The sequence below is a fragment of the Staurois parvus genome, unplaced genomic scaffold (assembly GCF_062004578.1).
Source record: "Staurois parvus isolate SC_StPar_1 unplaced genomic scaffold, SC_StPar_1.0 ptg000066l, whole genome shotgun sequence".
In the NCBI taxonomy this organism is placed as follows: domain Eukaryota; kingdom Metazoa; phylum Chordata; class Amphibia; order Anura; family Ranidae; genus Staurois; species Staurois parvus.
In genome coordinates, this window is record NW_028317862.1 from 524,357 (window position 1) to 545,000 (window position 20,644).

At 39.7% G+C, this 20,644-nt stretch overlaps 1 protein-coding gene across 1 annotated transcript in view; it reads left to right on the forward strand.

The window, feature by feature from the left end:
* The window catches only part of DNM3 (dynamin 3), a 421,129-nt gene that overhangs the window by 93,995 nt on the left and 306,490 nt on the right, over nt 1-20,644 (forward strand). The window contains exon 16 of the mRNA XM_089668875.1: nt 8,081-8,194. Within this exon, the coding sequence (XP_089525001.1) occupies nt 8,081-8,194 (114 nt within the window). The remainder of the gene's footprint in view (nt 1-8,080; nt 8,195-20,644) is intronic.

Consider the following 20,644-nt stretch of genomic DNA (forward strand, 5'->3'; position numbering starts at 1 on the left):
GAAGTCGGAATTTGCTGCACTATAATAATGATCAAATAATCGGATGATTTTCTTATTGTATGTATAGGCCATTAATCCTTACCCTCCCTCTCTCAGCCTGAGTTCTGCTGTAGAGGGGATTTCAGGTGGGACTGAGACATGCCAAATTTGTTTAGTTACACTAGCTGAATTTAAAAAAGTTTTTTTTAAATGGATAAACTACTGCAATAATGTAATTTTATATGTAGGCAGTGTTAAAGAATAACTAAAGGCAAAACTTATTTTTTTAGTTTTGGATAGAGTGGAGAGGGATTAGAATGCTTGTCCTTTTTATTGCTGTCTGTGCCCCGTTAGGGTGATTCACCCTGTTTGTCCTGTTCATCATTATCATTGAAACTGAAAGTAAAAGAAAATCCCAAATTTTGGGTTTTCCCCCAAAAGGTGGGGAAATCTTCCAATGGGGACACTAGTTCTAGTGACCTGGGGGTCCCCCTGAGGAATTCCCCTAATTTGCAGAGATTTCCTTTCACTTCCTGTTCTGGCTATGGGACAAGAAGTGAAAGGTAATATCTGCAATGGGACACAGATGGCGAAAAAAATTCTGACAGGAGTTATAACTCTCTACTTTAAAGAAAAAACTTTTTACATTTATTTTATTATAGTATTTGGTATTGTTTTGATCCCTGGCCCTGATTCCGTAAACACATCTCTATAGCTGTAGCTGCATCCCCTTTTGAAGCCCAAATTATGGGTATTTCTAGGAAGGGGGTGGGGGGTTCTGCCAGCACAGGGCTCTGCCCCTTCTCTAAACTGTGTGATCTGTTGCTAATATTGGTGAACAATCACTGCCGCTTGTTCATTCACAATAGTAAACGATTACTCAAAGCTTTGGCTCTTTGTAAAGTATCTGCCATGTTTGTGTACGTGCAGCTGCTGATACATTACACAGAGCCACAGTTCTGGATGATCTACAGCACGGCTTAAAATTTCAAGTCCTGAGCTACTAGCTAGGCCTTAGAGTTACTCGCCACCAACAAATACACAAAATCAGAGACACCTGTACACATACACAGACATGTACATACACACATACACACACACACACACACACACAGAAATATACACACACGCACAGAGACACATGTACACACATACAGACACATGTATACACACAGATACATGTACATACACAGAAATACACACGCACAGACACATGTACACTCACACACATACATGTACATACACGCAGACACATGTACAGATACACACAGGCACATGTACAATTGTATATGCATACACATACACACACAAACACACACACATGTACACGTACCCCCACCCATAAAAAGTTGCAGTACTTCGTTGTTCACTCACAGATCCGGGTACTGCACTCTAGGGGGAGGCAGAGAGCACAACACACACTCCTTGCTTTGCTTTCACTGCGCTCAGCTATTGAGCAGTCTAAAGGCTCCCAGTGCCAATGACAGATCCAGCCTGAGCTCCGAGTCTGCTCAGCAAGACGGCCCTGGGGTACACACTCGCCCCCACCATAATTTCTACTAGCCATTGGCGAGCAGGCAAGTGGAAATTTCAAGCCCTGATCTAGAGTATTGGCAAGCAGTGCCAATTGTTTATTCATAACAGTGACAGATCACTCAGAGTTGCATCTCTCTGTGTATCTATCAGCGGCTGCTTGTACATATACATAGCCCGGCCGATGAATCACAGAATACTGCAGTGTTGTGTAAGCTTTCACTATTTATGAATGATCAGCGATGTTGGGCTGGTACAGTGTATAGCACAGCCCAACATCACTGACAGCCCATTCATAAAAACACTGAAGCGATGTGTCATCAATCGGCTTGGCTATGTATATAATATACACTGACTGGCCACTTTATTAGGTATACCTGTTCAATTGCTTGGTAACACAAATTGCTAATCAGCCAATCACATGGCAGCTACTCAATGCATTTAGGCATTGCGGCGACTTGTTGAAGTTCAAACCGAGCATCAGAATGAGGAAGAAAGGGGATTTCAGTGACTTTGAACATGGCATGGTTGTTGGTGCCAGACAGATGGTCTAAAGTATTTCAAAAACTGCTGATCTACTGAGTGTTTATAAAAGAAGTCCTGATAGAGAGACAGGCTGTGTGATCTCTGTGGGATATATATATATATATATATATATATATATATATATATATATATATCATATATATATATATATATATATGGGAGGATATCGGAGTGTACTCGGGTGTTGGGTCACTCCCAATTATATATTACACTAGTGCAACGTCCTAGTTAACCAGACAAAAAAAAGGGGGAAAAAGAGCAAGGGGAAGAAGTGCAGATGGACTTTAGAGGCACAGAAACCATAAACACATATTAGTAAAATCACTTGTACTTTATTTTGACAATAAATCATTACAATGTCCCCGCAGACAATGTCCCACAGCCCACCATATTGTATGGAACAAAACCAGTGATAAGACATACTATAACCACCAGGAAGGTCCTATGGGGGGGGTGAGAAACATTAAGCCACTAAAAGAATGGCCCAACATGTTTCACTACAACAATCGCTTCGTCAGGCGCTAAGTAGTAAAATCTAAAAAAGATATACATACATTTAAAATTTAAAATTGTCATATAAATATGAAAAGAATCATACAAATATATAATAAGACTTACATATAACATTGATGTGCACCATATACTGCATGTTGAAATGTATTTTTTTATATATTACAAAATATATTTGAAAAATATTTTTTTAAATATATATTTTTTAAATATATTCTTCAGATTTTTTTAAATATAAAAAAGTCATTTTAAAATATATTTTTACATATATTTGTAAATGCATTCCAAAAATGTAGATTTGTATTTTTAAAGACATTTAGTATATTTTAAATGTATTTTTAAAAATATTTTCCATACATTTTGTAATAAAAACGCATTTCAATATACAGTGTATATATATTGAAATATATTGAATATGGGAAGAATATTTTTAAAATAGATTTCAAATATATTTTTCTTCCATATGGGATATTTATTCTATTAGTATAGCATTTATTCTCTTGAGTTGTTATAAAATTGCTATGCAAAATCCATATGGTTCTAAACAAACTATGAGTAGATGTGTTGATCCTTAGGTGTATTTACTGTATGTGAAATACCAGAATATAGTAGAAGTTGCTTGCTGATGTGACCATAGATGCTCCGTGATAAAAGTTACACAACTATGTTATTTTAACAATAGCAAGAGCATTTTTAGAAAATCATATTTTCCTGTTGACCTGTTCTTCAGGGAAAGGGAGGGAGATGGGTGTTTTTACAAGTTTAAGTAATCTTTCAAAGTCACTTCCTTCTATGACTCTAATAATGTAGAAACTGCAGGAATTGTGGCGAGGACAGTGTGCAGCCCAAGTCAGTCCTGTACAGCGTAGCGGGAAGGAACCGTGTCATCCTTCATTCATCCTGTCAACTGTACCCTGCTGACAGCTACAATATTATCTCCTATCCATGTTACTGCTACACATGTTTCCCTTCTTCCTGATCTGTTTTAATTCATGCCAGCAATATCCAAAACTGCCCAGTGGCTAACTATCACTAATGCTATAAGGCTGAAGGAGACAAAACAAAAGCTATGTTAATGTTTATCTGATGGATAGGATCATTCTAATAGAGCGGTCATCTTCATTTACATTTTGCCTCTAGTTTTAGTTACCCATGCACATACTGTATTGCTGGATCAAACTTGCCCAAAAAAGTCATGTAGTAATTCTCAAATCCTACAAACGAGAGGCTAAGTCCACTCAAAACTGTTATGTCAACCTTGTATCAGAGGATTGAAACACCTGCTGGTTTCTTATCTCGCAGAAACAATGTCTGCTCTTTAGTTCATTTTCTTTCCCACTGCCAAGGCCACTCTTGCTCTCAATTGGTGTGAATACAAGCAGGAGTAGGACAATGTTTTTTTCAATGTTTTCAGCAGAAATATCAATAAAGGGGCCATTGACAACTACAGTACATCATGTGCAAAGGTACCGTCGTCCTTCAGTTACAGATACTTCAACATTTACATTTACTTTAGACAGCAGCACCTTGGAACTCATTAATAAAGCAAACCAAAATACAAAATCAGCTGAATTTATTTATACAGTAGAAGACACTTTACATATTTAAAATTTTTTTCCCATTGAAGAAATAATTATGGTGTACATCACATATTTAGCATACAGTATGTGTTCCACAAATCACGTATGCATTATTTACACTAAAAGATGGTCAACAGGTTTTGCATGCTTCATCATGGTGAAGTAGATGATAGGCATACTCACCGTTTTGATGATGGCGTACTTTAAAATAACAAATACAAATAGTAATTAATGTATATTGCTATCCATATAGGGAAATGAAAAAATTGTAATAGCCCCAGAGAAAGCCCACCACCTCAAAGAGAACCACTACACACAACTAAGTGTTCCCATCAATCGGAAAATGTTTTTAAATATGTTAAGTGTCTTACAATGCTTTCAAGTGGCAGAAGCAAGGACACTTAGAAAACTATATTAATATATTGCCTTTCTAATATTTGATGCCCCACACAGTTTACACTATTTATCAGGAGTGCATATAGTATTTGGTAACCATTTGAATGTATTATGTGTCTTTAGAGAAATGTAAAAGAGCCTAAAATAGAACTCAAGCTAGAACTTTTCTTTTTTTTGTGTTATGATGGAATGGAAACGGGGTTGTATCATTCATCAGGCTTTTATTTTTGTAAATATTTTAATTGGAGAGAATTTCACTCACTTCCTATCACTGTGGTGGTGCACACCAAGACTAACAGTGACAGGAATCTCCCTATCATGGATGTGAAGGAGAGCAACAGCACTCAGATGCAAAAATTAAAAGTTGGAAACTTAAAAAAAGAGAAACTTTAATTTTAAAAAATGATCAACTTTGCCACACAGTAGGCATTGCAAAACAGGAGCACTGAATGTTTTTATGACAGATTTTCTGTCTGATCAGAGCTTGAGTCATAAATATTCCCTTCTGTCTTCTGTCTCTTAAGAGAAGCACTGTACTATGACACAGTTTGTCCCGTCCACTACTCAGGTGTGCATGTGTTCTGAGTGAAGACTATTACATGTTTAGACTCCATTCACACTCTAAGTCGCACGATTTCCAGCACAACTTTGATGCAACTTTGAGTGTGACTTTGATCCGACTATACACTCTCTGCGTCAAATTCATATCAAAAGTCACATCAAAGTAGTGCAGGCACCTTTTCAACTGTGCACCCAAAAGGGGAAGTTCTGCTCTTCTTCCTCCGCCCCCCACTTCCTCCCTTACATTTGGCAAATTTTTTTTAAAGGGGGAGGAGTGGGTACCTGATTTTGACAGGTACCCGATCCCTCACTTCTGGTTAGATTGCATCAACGAACCCCCTTCCGCTGCAGCCTTATGGGTCACAGAAGACTGCAGGACCATTCAGAAAGAGCAGAGAGACTCGCACATGCACAGTTGGAAGCCAGCTGTGAAGCCGCAAGGCTTCACTGCCGGTTTACGTTGGTGAAGATGCCAGCACCTGCATCCAAAGCTGAATCGGCTTGGGTGAGGACATCGCTGGATCCAGGGCCAGATAAGTGTCCTTATATTAAAATTCAGCAGCTACAGTATTTGTAGCTGCTGAATTTAAATTGTTTTGGGGGAGACTGGAGCTCCTCTTTAAGTTGCACTGATTTGAAGGGGTGCCATTGAAAAGAATGGGATGCGACTTATGTGACTTTGATGTCCAAATTTGCATGACGAATCGCACAAGTGTGAATAGAGCCTTAAAGTGTTACTAAACCCATGACCCTGAATTCACTATATCTGGTTTTCCACAGTACACAGAACATGGAAATACAATTATTTTAATAAATATAAACTGCTAATTGCCTTTTCTCATCAGCAGTATATAGCTGTCTTGTGACTTCTATCAGTGTCCAGCTGAGCACTGTGTAAAGCTTGTAGGAGGAGTTTTCATTCTCCTCTGACTGTCCTATGATGCTTTATGACCCTCTGCTTGGACAGTGCTGATTGGCTCTGTGCTGATCACATGCACCCTCCCAAAGAAAAATAAACTCTCTAGCTATACACACTAAACTGAGTATGCGCAGAGTGACTCCTAGCTCTCTGTACTATCAGCAGATGGATTGGGGACAGTATAAGAAGGGAAGGATCAGGATTAAACAGCCTTTTTACATAATGTGGGGGATTAACCCCTTAGGTTCCACAGTGAATATAACAAGCCTGCTTTACTGCATATACAGACTGATTTTACTGTTGTGGGTTTAGTAACACTTTAATGATAAATTTGATGCAGGTGTTTGAAAAACTGTCCATCTGGCTGTCCAGAATTACAGGGATTGTAAGCATACTCAAAGACATTGCAGATTAATTCTTTGTTAAATTAAAGGCATCTGAGTTTGTGATGGATGGGCATCAGAATATTCTTATAGTTTACATAATCTCCTGTACAAGAAATCAGGCTGAGAGTACTGTAAACATTGAGGCTGTACTGCTTTATACAGTTCTATTATCTTTTTTTAGACATTGGAGGCGTTCAGGATGCAGAAAGCACAGGGTCATTCTGTCTCCCTAGTATGATCTGTTTTATTTGCAGTCCATTAAGCAGGCTAGAGGTAAAGTTGAGACACAGGAAGCTGCAGACTTTAAATGGTGATGACACTCTCTCTGTTGTATAGCTTCAATCACAGGGGGGTCTGAACAGAATGAAAAATATTTTTGTAGATGTAGTATGGGTATACTAATGCTATTGCCCAACCTTGTGTGCTTATTTGTACCTTTAATAGTTCTTAAGTCAGTTTCTGCTTACCACCGGGGACCTCTGGATCCAAGCTGCACTTTATACAGGGTCCTAACTTTTGCCCAAATTAGAGCCACACTACTTCTTTCCCCTTCTACTATACAAGAATCCAGTTCCCAGGCTTTATTGGTCATTAGAGGCTCTCACATTAGACTGTTAAACAATAAAGTGAGGTCTTAAGGCTGGAAAAGGACAGGATTTATATTAACATTGTACAAAAATGTAACATTTAAACTAAGTATATAATGGAAAAGTGCTTAAGCTGTGGGTTACTTCTTTGGAAAACATGTCAAAGTGATCAGTAGATCCAATAATATAGACTCCTCTGGTCACATGCAAATTTCCATTATCTTGTAATAGTTGGCCTTGGCCCAACTTTTTGAACCTCCCTATTGGGTAATGAGGCCACCCCTAACATTTAAGAACCAATAAAGAGTCTTGGAAGGTAGGACCAAACTCAGCCATTATAGAAACACTTGAGATGTGCACATTACTCTAGATCAAGGGTATCCAAACTTTTTTCAAAGAGGGCCAGATTTGATGAAGTGAACATGCTTGAGGGCCAACCATTTTGCGGCAAAAATAAAAACAAATGGATAAAGGAGCGACTGATACTGGTCATGATATATTTGGAATCTGCACTTGTTTCTCCCCCTAAAAAAAAAAAAGTGACATTACTCTCACTGATTTCCTTCAATGCTTGAGAAGGGAACATACCTTTTGCCTTTAATCGGCCTTGCGCATGCTCCGCAATGCATCGCATTGCATGCTGGACATCCCCATGTCATCAAGCTGACGTTGCACTCCAGGGTGGACTCCGGACGCCATCTTTGGATCTCACACATGCCGGCCGGCTCCCTGTGAACATCCTGAGTCTCCTCCAGTGCTTACTACAGCCTATACATAGAGGACGCCGCCATGTCCTTCACTTTCACCACATATGCCTAAGCCTTTCGTTTACTTTCATCATGTGTTTCTCATTATGTTCCTCAATAAATGTACCACATATTATATTTTTCTCCTTTTTAGATATTGCCAAATTACCTGTGGGGCAATATTAAACCAGAACATGGGCCGCAATTGGCCCAAGGGCTGGATTTTGGACATGCCTGCTCTAGATTTACCAATTCCTAAAATTACTCACTTTTGTAAGATTTACACTTGGACATGCAAACTCAAAGTTTTACTTACTCATGTACTTTTTCTGTGCAGGTTATTCGGAAGGGTTGGTTGACTATAAGCAATATCAGTCTTATGAAAGGAGGATCCAAAGACTACTGGTTTATTCTTACTGCAGAGAGCCTTTCCTGGTACAAAGATGATGAGGTGAGTGGTCCATAGAGAAGAACCTTTTTAAAAATATGGCTTCTGATTATTCATTTCAACTAGAGCATATCATTTCACAACTCTCTTTGTATTCTGACAGCAGGGAGTCTTCCCCGCCATCAGAACACACGAATCAGTGTTGTTGGCAGCACTGAACGTTTGGGAAAAACTCGGCAGAGTACCGAAGTCGTTTGGTCTGCTGAGCTGGCTGAATTTCAGTCCATGTATGGCCGCCTTTAAGAGATCAGTGAGATCAAATCTGAAGCAGAATCTGATCTTGTGTGGCCAGCATAGGGATTTTTTGGGTCAATAAAAAAACTGAATAAAAATAGCACAAATTTGACAATAATCTGGTTATAATCAGTAACAACAATAGACACACTCTAAGCTCTCAAGTGTTAGGAGGAATGCACGAGAGATGCTTGGCTAAAAAACGTTTTTCATATATTTTTATCCAATTTTTGTAATGTCCAGTGATCTTTCCCAGCCTTATAGCTTCCATTAGATCAGGGAAATCTGCAATATTAAAATCAGAAAAAATAGAGTGCAACACTTTTGTAACAGCACCTAAATGTAAAAACTTTATCAAAATACTCACAAAAAGAATAAAATAACAGTCATATCATGACATCCCAACATCAGGGTCTTTTCTCATCTCCACAGACTGGATATGTGATTAAAAGACCTCTTTAGAGCTGCTTCACACAGGCACGGTGCTGCTTGATACTCAAGTTTCATAGCTAATTGATACAGTAGTTGTTCAGTGGTTCAGGTCAGGTTCAGGACAGATTTAGATCAGGTTCGGGTCAGGATTTTATCTTGTTCGCAACTGTTGACATGTGCGGTTTAGAAACGGTTCCCATAGAAGTCAATAGCTTGTAATTCGCACCTGAACTAGAAGGTACTGCTCAGAAATCAGACATGACTCATTTCAATCCGCAATGAATCCGCACCGCCAGTGCACCAGACATATGTGAAAAGGCACCATAGGAAGCAATGTTATTTCACATGTCATGTGGATTGGATGCGGTCCAATCCGCATCCAATCAGCATATATGTGAACTGGCACTTAGTATGTGCAGCAGTGATGCAGTAAGTGCAAGTCTGCTAATGTGTTTCGAGGAACAAGTCCCTCTTCCTCCGAGCTCCTTTTTTGTGTTTATAATCAGTACCCTATCATAACAGTGTTCCATACACTGACAATAATGTTAATACTCCCTTCCTCACTGGGGTGATTAAAGATTTGAGTTTTTTGTAGGACAGCTTCCATCCTTTTTAGAGAAATATAAGTTGCACTGAAGACTGACAGACAATACCATTTTGTTGAGTTTCAGTCAGTATTATGTAATATGCTTATCAACTTATCAACAGTGATATGCATGGAGTTAAGAGCTGTTTTTTTTACAGCTTAAAGAGAACCTGTCACTTTGCCGATTCAGGTGTCGTGATAAAATGGAAAAAACAGAAGTGAGCGCTAATCCTGAAAGCGGCTAAGCACTCTAAGCAACCAATAAACTTAAAAGCAATAACATAAAAATAGTGCAGCGCTAAAGTAGTGACAATATGACAGAAAAAAGTCCACTAAAAGTCCTGGTCATATGAACGTATCCAGTGACAGATGTGGATTCCAAATTGGTGATCCGTGTGGAAATGGCTGGAAAACGCACTCACCAGAAGTAAGACACATAAACGCAGTGTGCATTTAAAGCTCAAGGATCTTCAATCCAGAAGGAAGTAAAGCTGGTCTGGTTACAGGAATGGTGGATCCTCCGTGAATGCAGCAACAGATCTTCCTTCTCACGATTAGATGTAGAATTCCAGGGACCAGGTTCTGCAAGCAAAAGCTCCTCAAGGGAGTTTTAGGGAAGGACACCCATAGTGAAGTAAGTAATAAAAGGCAGCTTTATTCAAAATAATGATATCCAATTCAAATCAGGCAGGTATCATAAAGATGTGTCGGCAAGACAACTAACCCTGACACTTTGAATAGTGGCCGCCGGGCCTCCACGTGGCTCCGGCGGCGTAGCGTCTCGATGTCCAGGCTCCTCCTTACGCGTTACGTGCGCACGCACATCTTCAGAGGTATGGAACCATTGACGTCAATGGTGTAGGTATAGAGGAAAGAGAGGCCATGATAATTTCCCCTCCTGGGCCAATTCCCTCTATATCCTCCTGCTCTCCTATATTGAAAATTCCCTCTCTGGAATCTTCCTCTACCTTCATAGTATGGTCTCTGACTGGGATTATATTTTTCCAATACATTCAATTGCTCTTGATTGGATTGTTGGAATTGAACCATCGGTTTTTTGTTTGGGACACTAGATTTTTGTATATTCTCTGTGGGTCTAAGATTATTGGACAAAGATTTTTCTGGAGTTGATTGTCTTGAATCATTCTCCATATTACCCAAACTTTTCAAATTTTCTTGCCATTTATACACTTTGTTGTTTTTATAGTCATCCACATCTCTACTATATTTTTTTACTTTTTTATTTTTAGTATCTGTATCCACTTTCATAATATATTCCTGAACTGTTTTGGATTTTTCTTTATATTCCATTGTGTCTACTAATGGTAGCATAATCTCTCTTAATTCTTTAATTTTAATTTCAAGCTTTTGTAATTTTAATTGTCTCCTTTTTATAATTAATTCCAACAATTTATTTTCACAATGGTTGAAGAAACCAAACCACTCCTCCATAATCTCTTTATCTTCTAAACCATCATTGGCAGGTATATCCCACCTGAGTTTCCTTGGTGTAATTTTTTCTTTTGAATATAGTTCTAACGTATTAATATCCCACCAAATCTTAATTTGTTTTTCAAGTAGATGTTTCAAACTCTTAAAATTTTCTTCTAAATTTATCCCATTTTTTACCCCTAAGGGGTTAAACACTTCCAACAAATCCACCTGGCGTTTTTCCATATAACCAAAAATAAAAAAAAAACGTTTTTTGCTGATCTAGAGATTGATCAGCATGGAGCTCTGGTGAGTTACCCAACTTTACTTTTGGTGGTGGATTTTGGCACAATTTCTTTGAGAGCACCTGAATTTGGAAAGGATTTATTTGGACATTTGAAGAAATTCAGAATTGGACATTTTTGTTTTTTTTATATTCACAAACTTAATTATTTAAATTACTTATGTTTTGCACATAATTTTGATATTTTTTGATATTAATTGATAATAGATATATATATCTTTTGCACTAATGTTTCTACACTAAATTAGGAATAGTTTGTGGTTTTAGCGCATTCCTTGATTTAAAATATGCGAGACAACCTTGTTTATAATAATAGCAAAAATAAAGCTTTTCCATTTTGGTTTATATGTATATGTGTTAAGATTGACATAGTTTTCTATACAGAACTCATATAGAAGGGAGATGAAGTAGTTTGAATTTTGATTGTGATATAGTACTTGGGGGCATCAGTCCTATTTTGAGAAACCTTAAAGTGTAAAGTTACTTTTGCTGCAATTACCTCCATGGGCCATTAAAGGATAAGTTCACCTTTAGACAAAAAATAATAAATACACTTTTTTGCAGGTAAAAAAATGTGTATTTAGTATTTTTTGTTTTGGGAGCCTGTAAAGCATTGCACCAGCGATCAGCAGATCGCTGGTGCTATGCAGGTCTCCTGCAGACCTGTCAGTATATCTGCATGTCTCTACGGGATGTATATACTGACAGCAAGAATCAGTGAACTACCACAAAGCTGTGGTAGTAAATTGAGAACTACAAGCTGACAGCTGCTAAGGCTGTTGGGACTTGTAGTTTTCTCATGCACAGAGGACTGTAATTGAGTGACAGGGCTTGACGGGCAGAGAACCACACATTCACATTTTTTTTAAATTTTGACAGCCAACGAGGAGAGAAGATTCCTAGCTATCAAAGCGGGGGAGTGGGGGCCAGTCCATTCATAATATGTTACATGTTATACCCTGAATAAGGGTGTAACATGTAACATGTTATAAAAGGTAATCTTATCCTTTAACTGTCACTACCCACGCTGATTGATCACAAACTGGTACGTGACCATTTTGACCAGTCAATATCGCTCTGATCCAACCCAGAAGCCCCAAGAAAAGAAAGGGAAGAAGAGCTGGCCTTTTAATCTCCTGACCCCTGCATTGGCTGCGTGGGTAGTGAAATCTAATCACCCACTGAGGTAAGTGCAACTGGAGTCAGGGGCATGGGGAGGTTGTAGAAGGTGCAGGGTGTTATGAGTTGCCAGAAAGAAGCCTTTACCAGGTTACAATATGTCTGACAACATCTTGACACTCCTCACGGGGCTCTTTTGTGGCAGTAAAGGTTTCTTTCTGGCAACTCGACCATGTAGCTCACTTTTGTTCAAGTATAGTTGTGTTGTGCTCCTTGAAACAACTACCTGTGGGTTTTTCTTTGTATCCCAAACTTATCTGGCAGTTGTGGCTGAAGTCATTCTTGGTCTATCTGACCTTGGCTTTGTATCAAGAGATCCCTAAATTTACCACTTCTTAATAAATGCTTGAACAGTACTGAATGGCATATTCAAAGCTTTGGATATCTTTTTATATCATTTTTCATAATTATAAAGCTCCATTACCTTGTTACGCAGGTCTTTTAGCAGTTCTTTTCTCCATGGCTCAGTATCTAGCCTGCTCAGTGCATCCATGTGAGAGCTAAAAACTCATTGACTATTAATACACTGACACTAATTGTAATTTAAAAAGCCACAGATGTGGGAAATTAACTTGTAATTGCCATTTTACTTTGTGCGTATGTCACATTGTGTGTCTGTAACAAAGCCAATATTCCGGGGTATGTAGACTTTTGATCAGGGCCATTTGGGTGATTTGGCTCCTTTTTAAAACAAAAAACAAACAACTATGTGATAATAAATGGCTTCATATGATTACTATCCTTAAATAAAAGTTTTTTGGCACGATCAGTCATATTGTCAATATGAATGCTAAGACTTCATGATTTCTGCCAGGGTATGCAAACTTTTGAGCACAACTGTTTATGTGTGTGTGTGTATGTATGTATGTATGTGTGTGTATATATATACACTATTTTAACATCTTAAATGGTGTGTTTTCCATAAACTCTTTTTCTCTTTAAAAACAGTAGATCAGGCATTAATAATAATGACAGCTGAATTTCCGGCTGGTTATTGGTAAAAGGCCAACAAGGCAGTTTCAAAAGAAGATAGTTTGTGCTCTCTGCAAATGTCTTCTCTAAATACATACCACAGGTGTGCAATCTATTATCCCAGGGAGTGCACTCTGCTGTTTTTTCTGATCAGACATCTTCTCATAGTTTGTATAACTGTGTGTAAAATATAGTAAACTACACTTAAAAATAACCTCTCCTCCCTCACACTGCTCCTAGCCTTCCTATTTTAGTTTAACAGAGTTCCGCACAATTAGAGGTTGTACTCATGAGCATCATCTGAATATTACTGCAGCTTTTCCAGAGACAGTGTATTGTATGTCACTATGCAGACAGTGAATAATATTGGATTATAAAAGCACTGTTTCCGAGAACTGCATTACATAGTACTAGTCATAGATGGGTAGACCCGGCTTTCAATGATTGTGAGCATGGACTCTGTGTGCAGCACTGATAAACATATGCTGAAAATAGGAATCTAGGAGGAAAAGGCCTCACTTATGAAAAAAGGTATAAATTGTGTAAGTGTCATAGCAGCCACCCAGATTCTTCCTTTCTTTTTTTTACAGTACTGCAGTTCAGTATAATGAAGATAGATCTGATTGGAGCTAAGTTTAGATGTGCAGTTGGGGGGGTGTTACAATGCACCCCAACTGTGCCCCTTGAGCTGCAATGGCAGCAGGTGTTGGTGTTCAAATGTAGCAGTCCTGATGGTTTGCTTCATGCCCACAGCAACAGCTATCCAACATATCATGATTGGTGAGTGTCAAGCCTGCCGAAGATGGCCCATTCAAGCGAAATGCTGCAAACTCCCCATAATTACGTGCAATGCACACAGTTATGGTACATTTGTTTGACAAAGATGGGCTAAAAACAGGTGGTGAGCAGGCATAACATCACCTTCCCACTGTCCTTCAGCACACATCTATGCCTAGCCTTATAGTATAAGAAAACCAGCATTAATACAGCCATTGCTGACATTTGTGAGCACAAGCCCTGAGGGCTCATATGCATGGACTTCTTGAACTTCTTCTCCAGGCTGAGGTGCCACTCGATTGAGTGCCACCTGCAGTGGAGACCTTTGACAACTATAGCATCCATTGGCACACTTTCATTTGTAGCTTAATGATGGTGCCAAAAAGAAGAAAACCATGTTTTTTTCTGTCACTGTGAAAGTCTGGGAGGAAAGCTCACTACTCGATCTCACTCAGCCCACCAGAAGCCAACAGGGCACATAGGAGGCCACAGCAGTTCACAAAGCACCAGTGACAGGCAATAGGGAACAACCTTCAGAAAAGGTAGATGAACTAGGAAGCACATTTTCTCATTTTCTGAGAGAGACTTTGTCCTCTTTGTAATACCCATACCAAAAGTGAACATTGGCCACCATCTAGTAGCTGTAAATCTATAATCTGTAGTCCCATCATTCTTTAACATGTTACAGCTACATTCAAAAGGCAACAGTACAAGAAAGAAAAGCTAGCTAGTCAATCTTTCATAGGTCCTGGCAAACAGCCAATTACACTATTAAAATACATATGTGGGATTTGTTTTAATCCGCGTTCTTATGGACTGGAGACTATATACATTTATATGCATATACTGTATAGGACATTCTAAGCGCATGTAAGTGCACATAATGATTTTGAATAGTATAATTTACTATGCATCTATTTGCCTTTTGGTGCATTCATTTAAACTATGTTTAGGAAAAAATAGAATTTATGTATCCAGGGGCAGATTAGAGACTCTGAACACATGTAAATACTTGTCTAAACACATATAAACGCGTATTAAAGTACATTTAAATGTCGGAGTACTTGATCTAGGAAAGTATAAAGTTTGTTTATGCATCTGAAATCAGTTTCTTCTGTGTTAAAAAAAACAAAACAGGAGGCTCATAACATATAAGGGTTTGTCTATGAAAGGACTTGAATTTCTGTCCAACTAGTCTTAAAAATGACATAGCCCAGCCAGATAGCACAGCTAACCTGTTGTACTTTTGTTGACTGCACTTAAAGTCCACCCCTGGTATGACAATAACCCTCCTAATCCTCCCTCATCCATTCAGTTTTTCTTATTAAATGATTTTAGATGTGTACGTGATTATCTGCGCACAAGTATGTGAATACCGTATTTGCCGGCGTATAAGACGACTTTTCAACCCGTGAAAATCTTTTGAAAAGTCGGGGGTCGTCTTATACGCCGGTATACGGCGAGCCGGTGTCAGGGCGGCACTTTTTCGAGGGGCGGCGCCGCCCCCCCTCCTCCTCCAACGGACACCAAGTACAGGGGTGGGCAGAGGGGCTGCTGTACCTTACCTGGCTCCGGGCCCGGTCCCACGACGATCCGGTCCAGGAAGCGCGGCTGCTCCTTCTTTCAGTTCGGCCACTCGATGGTCCCGCCGCCCGCTCGGCTCCGCCTCCTCACCGGTGATTGGGCACCAGCACTGGAAAGGCACACAGGCGACCAATGACCGGCGAGGAGGCGGAGCCGAACGGCCCGCGAAAATCAAGCGGCCGAACTGAAAGAAGGAGCAGCCGCTCCTCTCCCCCACTGACACTAACGATGGGGCACTATTCCTCCTCCATACTGAGACCAACGATGAGGTACTGTTCCTCCCCCACTGACACCAACGATGGGGCACTATTCCTCCTCCCCACTGACACCAATGATGGGGCACTATTCCTCCCCCACTGACACCAATGATGGGGCACTTTTCTCCCCACTGATACCAACGATGGGGCACTATTCCTCCCCCACTGACACCAATGATGGGGCACTATTCCTCCCCCACTGACACCAACGATGGGGCACTATTCCTCCTCCCCACTGACACCAACGATGGGGCACTATTCCTCCTCCCCACTGACACCAATGATGGGGCACTATTCCTCCTCCCCACTGACACCAATGATGGGGCACTATTCCTCCCCCACTGACACCAATGATGGGGCACTTTTCTCCCCACTGATACCAATGATGGGGCACTATTCCTCCCCCACTGACACCAATGATGGGGCACTATTCCTCCTCCCCACTGACACCAACGATGGGGCACTATTCCTCCTCCCCACTGACACCAACGATGGGGCACTATTCCTCCTCCCCACTGACACCAACAATGGGGCACTATTCCTCCTCCCCACTGACACCAACGATGGGGCACTATTCCTCCTCCCCACTGACACCAATGATGGGGCACTATTCCTCCTCCCCACTGACACCAATGATGGGGCGCGTTGGAAGAGGGGTAGTCTTATACGGCGAGTATAGCTCAAACCCTATATTTTAACAGGAAAAGTAGGGGGTCGTCTTATATGCCCAGTCGTCTTATACGCCGGCAAATACGGTAATTAAAGCTGCACGCATGAAGTGAAAAAAAATAACTTGAATGTATATAAAAGAATAAATGCCATCTGCAATAATGTATATGTTAGAAATAACCAATATCTATAACCTAGTGTTCTATGTAGTTTTAGCAATCATCCATTAATAAAAAAACAAAAAATCAATCAACCAATCATCAGCAATAAAAGAGCAAACGTTCCATATACTCATGAATGTAGTAGTCCCATACAACTTGTGATAAACATAGCACTCCCAGGTAAGTGCTGTAAGAACGTTCAAGTAGAAAACACCTTCACTATAAAGCCGAGGCATGGATCCAATCCATTGCCATCAGTGATGGATTTATGAGGGGACAAATGGGCCCCCTTCTGTACAAAAATAATATAAAACAATATAATAAATGTGATATAAAAAAATAATACAAAATAAATAAATAATAATATAAAATATATAATGATAACAAAATTACTTTTCTTTTATTAAATGTATCACATAAACCAAACATAGCACTTACACTCTTAAGGAAGGTAGCCGATGACTGAGTGCACTTGTGACCTCACAATCACGTTGTGTCCTGTATTTTGAAAATGTGTGACTGTCACTGAGAATGTAAACTAACTCTGTGTGTGAGGAGTTCAGTGAACATTAAGTGATCAGGGCCCCCCCCAAGGTCTAAATCTGGCCCTAAATGTCATCTGCCCTGACATTTGTAGATGAGAAATTTTTATAGCTATATATGCTCATATCTGTTCTTGCAAAATGCTAGTGGCTTTTTCTTTTTATTGTTTTTTAACATGTAAATATACACTTAGTCATCCACAGGGGCAGATTGACAACTCATGGGGCCCCCGGGCAATAGAGGATCATGGGGCCCCTGTGTCCTTGCCCAAACTCAAAAAAGCCTGTGAAAAAGGTACCAGGGGCATCTCATGGGGCCCCCTACTGACCCCGGGCCCTCGGGCAGTGCCCAAGTTTCCAAATGGTCAGTCCACCCCTGGTCATCCATCCACCCACCTGAGCTGCTGAGGTTCTCCATGAGTCCTTGCTGATTGAGAAGGAAAGGAAATTATATTGACCTTTTTGTTGTAGGGGTCAGTATAGAGAGGCGAGAGTATGCCCATAAGTGATTCCTTATGGTGGAGTTGTTTTCTTCTTGCACATTCTTGCAGCACTTACCTGGGAATGCTATATATCACAAATGGTTTTAGATGCTCTTTTATACTCCCTCAAGTCAGCTATTAAAATCTCTTTGGGTTCCAGGGGCCATGGCCAATCAATTTAGTAGACTGGTCTCATTTTCTGGTTCATCAAAAGTCTTTCACTGCTGGACACCCAAGAGAAATCGACCACATCACCCAGGAAGTGAAGTGGACACCTGATGAAGGACACCTCCTCCTTAAAGTGGAATTCCAGGCTACACCTAATCCAACTAATTTTAAAAATGCTCCCTCCCAATACCTATGCTGACTAACCTCTGTAAGAAACACTTATTTTCAGGCCACTCCAGTCACATGATCTCCCATGCGTCAGCCAGTAGAGGCTGCAGGGGAGAGAAGAAAGTGCTTGACAATGACTGGAATGCCTGGGAGCAGTGACATCACCCATAGGCTCCTATGGCCCATCCATTGTCAGTGCTCCCTCCTCTCCCCTGCAATTGCTGTTGGCTGACACACAGAAACTGGATCACACAAGCTGACTGGACCTGGCAATTAGTTAGGGGAGATCGGTGGTGGAGGCAAGAAGTCAGGGGATTTTGCTCAGAGTTTAACTTTAAGCAACACATTCTGGTCAACTCCTGGCTCCAGCCAATGATTGGACATTGAAGGATCATCAGAAGACTGATGAGGTTATCCCTTTACTGTCTCCTGACAAAATGTTCCTTCTAAGTACATGAGCATGCAGGACACCGGTTGGCTCCAAGTGATGCCCCTCCCTCTCTCAGTTTTAGCTCTGCTGTACAGGGGATCAGGGGAAGATGTAATAGATTTCATGACTTTTGTTAATATTAACATAACTGCATTCAATGGTGTTTTTTCAGTTTTAAGGACTCGCACAATAAACTACCTGCATAGGCCCTGACATGACTTTTTCTCTGCAAAGCTACTTTCTTGGTACGTGGCTTCAAGCAGTTTCTCAGTTGATGTCCTTGCACAGCATGTGTATGAGTAATTATTGTCTGTACATAAGTGATAGTTTTACAGAAAAGTAGTTGTGATTTCTTTGTCATTCTTTATTTAGGAGGTGAAGGGTTAAGTGACGTGTTTCTGTAGACCTATACACATACAAAGGTTATATGGTAAACTTTAAAGCAGAAGAGAATGTATGCTATTAAAATTCTTGCCGATTTTATGTAAAACCTGTTAGTCAGCTAACAAAACACAGTAAAAGTTCCCGGTGTGACTGCAGAATATGGGGGAAAATTCACATACCAATCTGACACTGGAATATACAGTACCTCATCTAAGGACACACCAATAATTACAGTAAAATTGGTTTGTAGGTGGAATTTACATATCATATCTCTGAGTCAACGACACACAGTGCAATGTGGTTAGCATTTGTGGAACATTTTAGAGAAATATTACCCATTAATGTGATAATTGAGTTACCATTAAATTACCAACTCACTGGAAATGCGCTAACTGGAAAATATAGCTGATAAAGAGAGCACAGCATTACATGCGGTTTGCATTTCAATGCTACGACCTGTGAAGCACGTGTGCGATTACTTATGCTCCAGTCGTGTATGTGACCCATTCCCTGACTTAAAAAAAAAAAAAAAGGAAGTTGTCCTTTTCCTTTCCAAGTTGTTTTCCCCAGAGATTGCATAGTGTAGCTTCTTAAACCTAGGGACCAGAAAATTGTGTCGGCCAGTAAACATCAGAAAGACCTCCGTGATGTTACGCTTACCACTTGCTTGGCGTAGTGGCATAATGTCTTTATTTTACAGACCACCTCTGCTCAGACTAACAACAGTTAACTTGATTATAAGGATCAAATAGCAAAGTATGCTCTGATTTGCTTAAGGCACTTATTTTGTGTGCATTTGAAATACTATAGTTATAAACTTGCTCTGCGTTACAAGCACTAATTTAAAATGGATTACTCAATTTGTCATTAGCATTTTTGTGCCTATAGCTTTAACTAATATAACATATAGGAATGTATATGCAAAAAAAAAAAAAACTGCCATAAAAACGTTTTCCCTCTTTTTTAAAAACATATTAAGCAAGATTTACAGTATTTGCAGCCTAGTGCTCACTGCCTGTTCAACTATGTTTTAAAACTAAACACTAACATAATTAAATAGCTTTGCCCAGCCAAATTGGATGTGGGATAAAATTCCTTCTTAATTCCTAAAGGCCACACAGATTTATCCCCAAGCATTCTCTATGCATTGTTTTTTTAAATGAAAAAATAAAATGTCTGCATTTATCTGGAATACATTTACATGATGTCGTGAGTTTTCCAGTTGGAATTTGAAAATGAGACCATCTGCTGTGTAGCGTTTGTTACCCTTTCTGCAAACAGAGGGCCCCCAACAAGCCATGAAAATAAAGGCTCTGTTATGCTTTAGCTGTCGCTCATAACCCTCACCACTGGAATGAGCCCAATTAAGGAGGCTCTCTGCTTGCTTCGGCTTTCTTTCTCATATTAACCTCTTCTTTTCTGGAAAGTTGACATTAAGACTGTTATCTTGTGGCTTTGTATGCTGCAAATGTAAGGATTACTATGTTTATGCACTTTTTTTTAGATTTTATTCTCGTTAATGTGTTTATTTGCACAGTCACTCACATTTCAGTTAGTTTCCAACTCAGACAGTCACACGCTCATTCATAAGTTGTTTAGAATTTAAATGTAGAATTTTTTGATTTTTTATGTAAAACAGTAATGATTGTTCAGCTTGGTATTGTGAATGCCATTTCATTCATTTATATAGCGT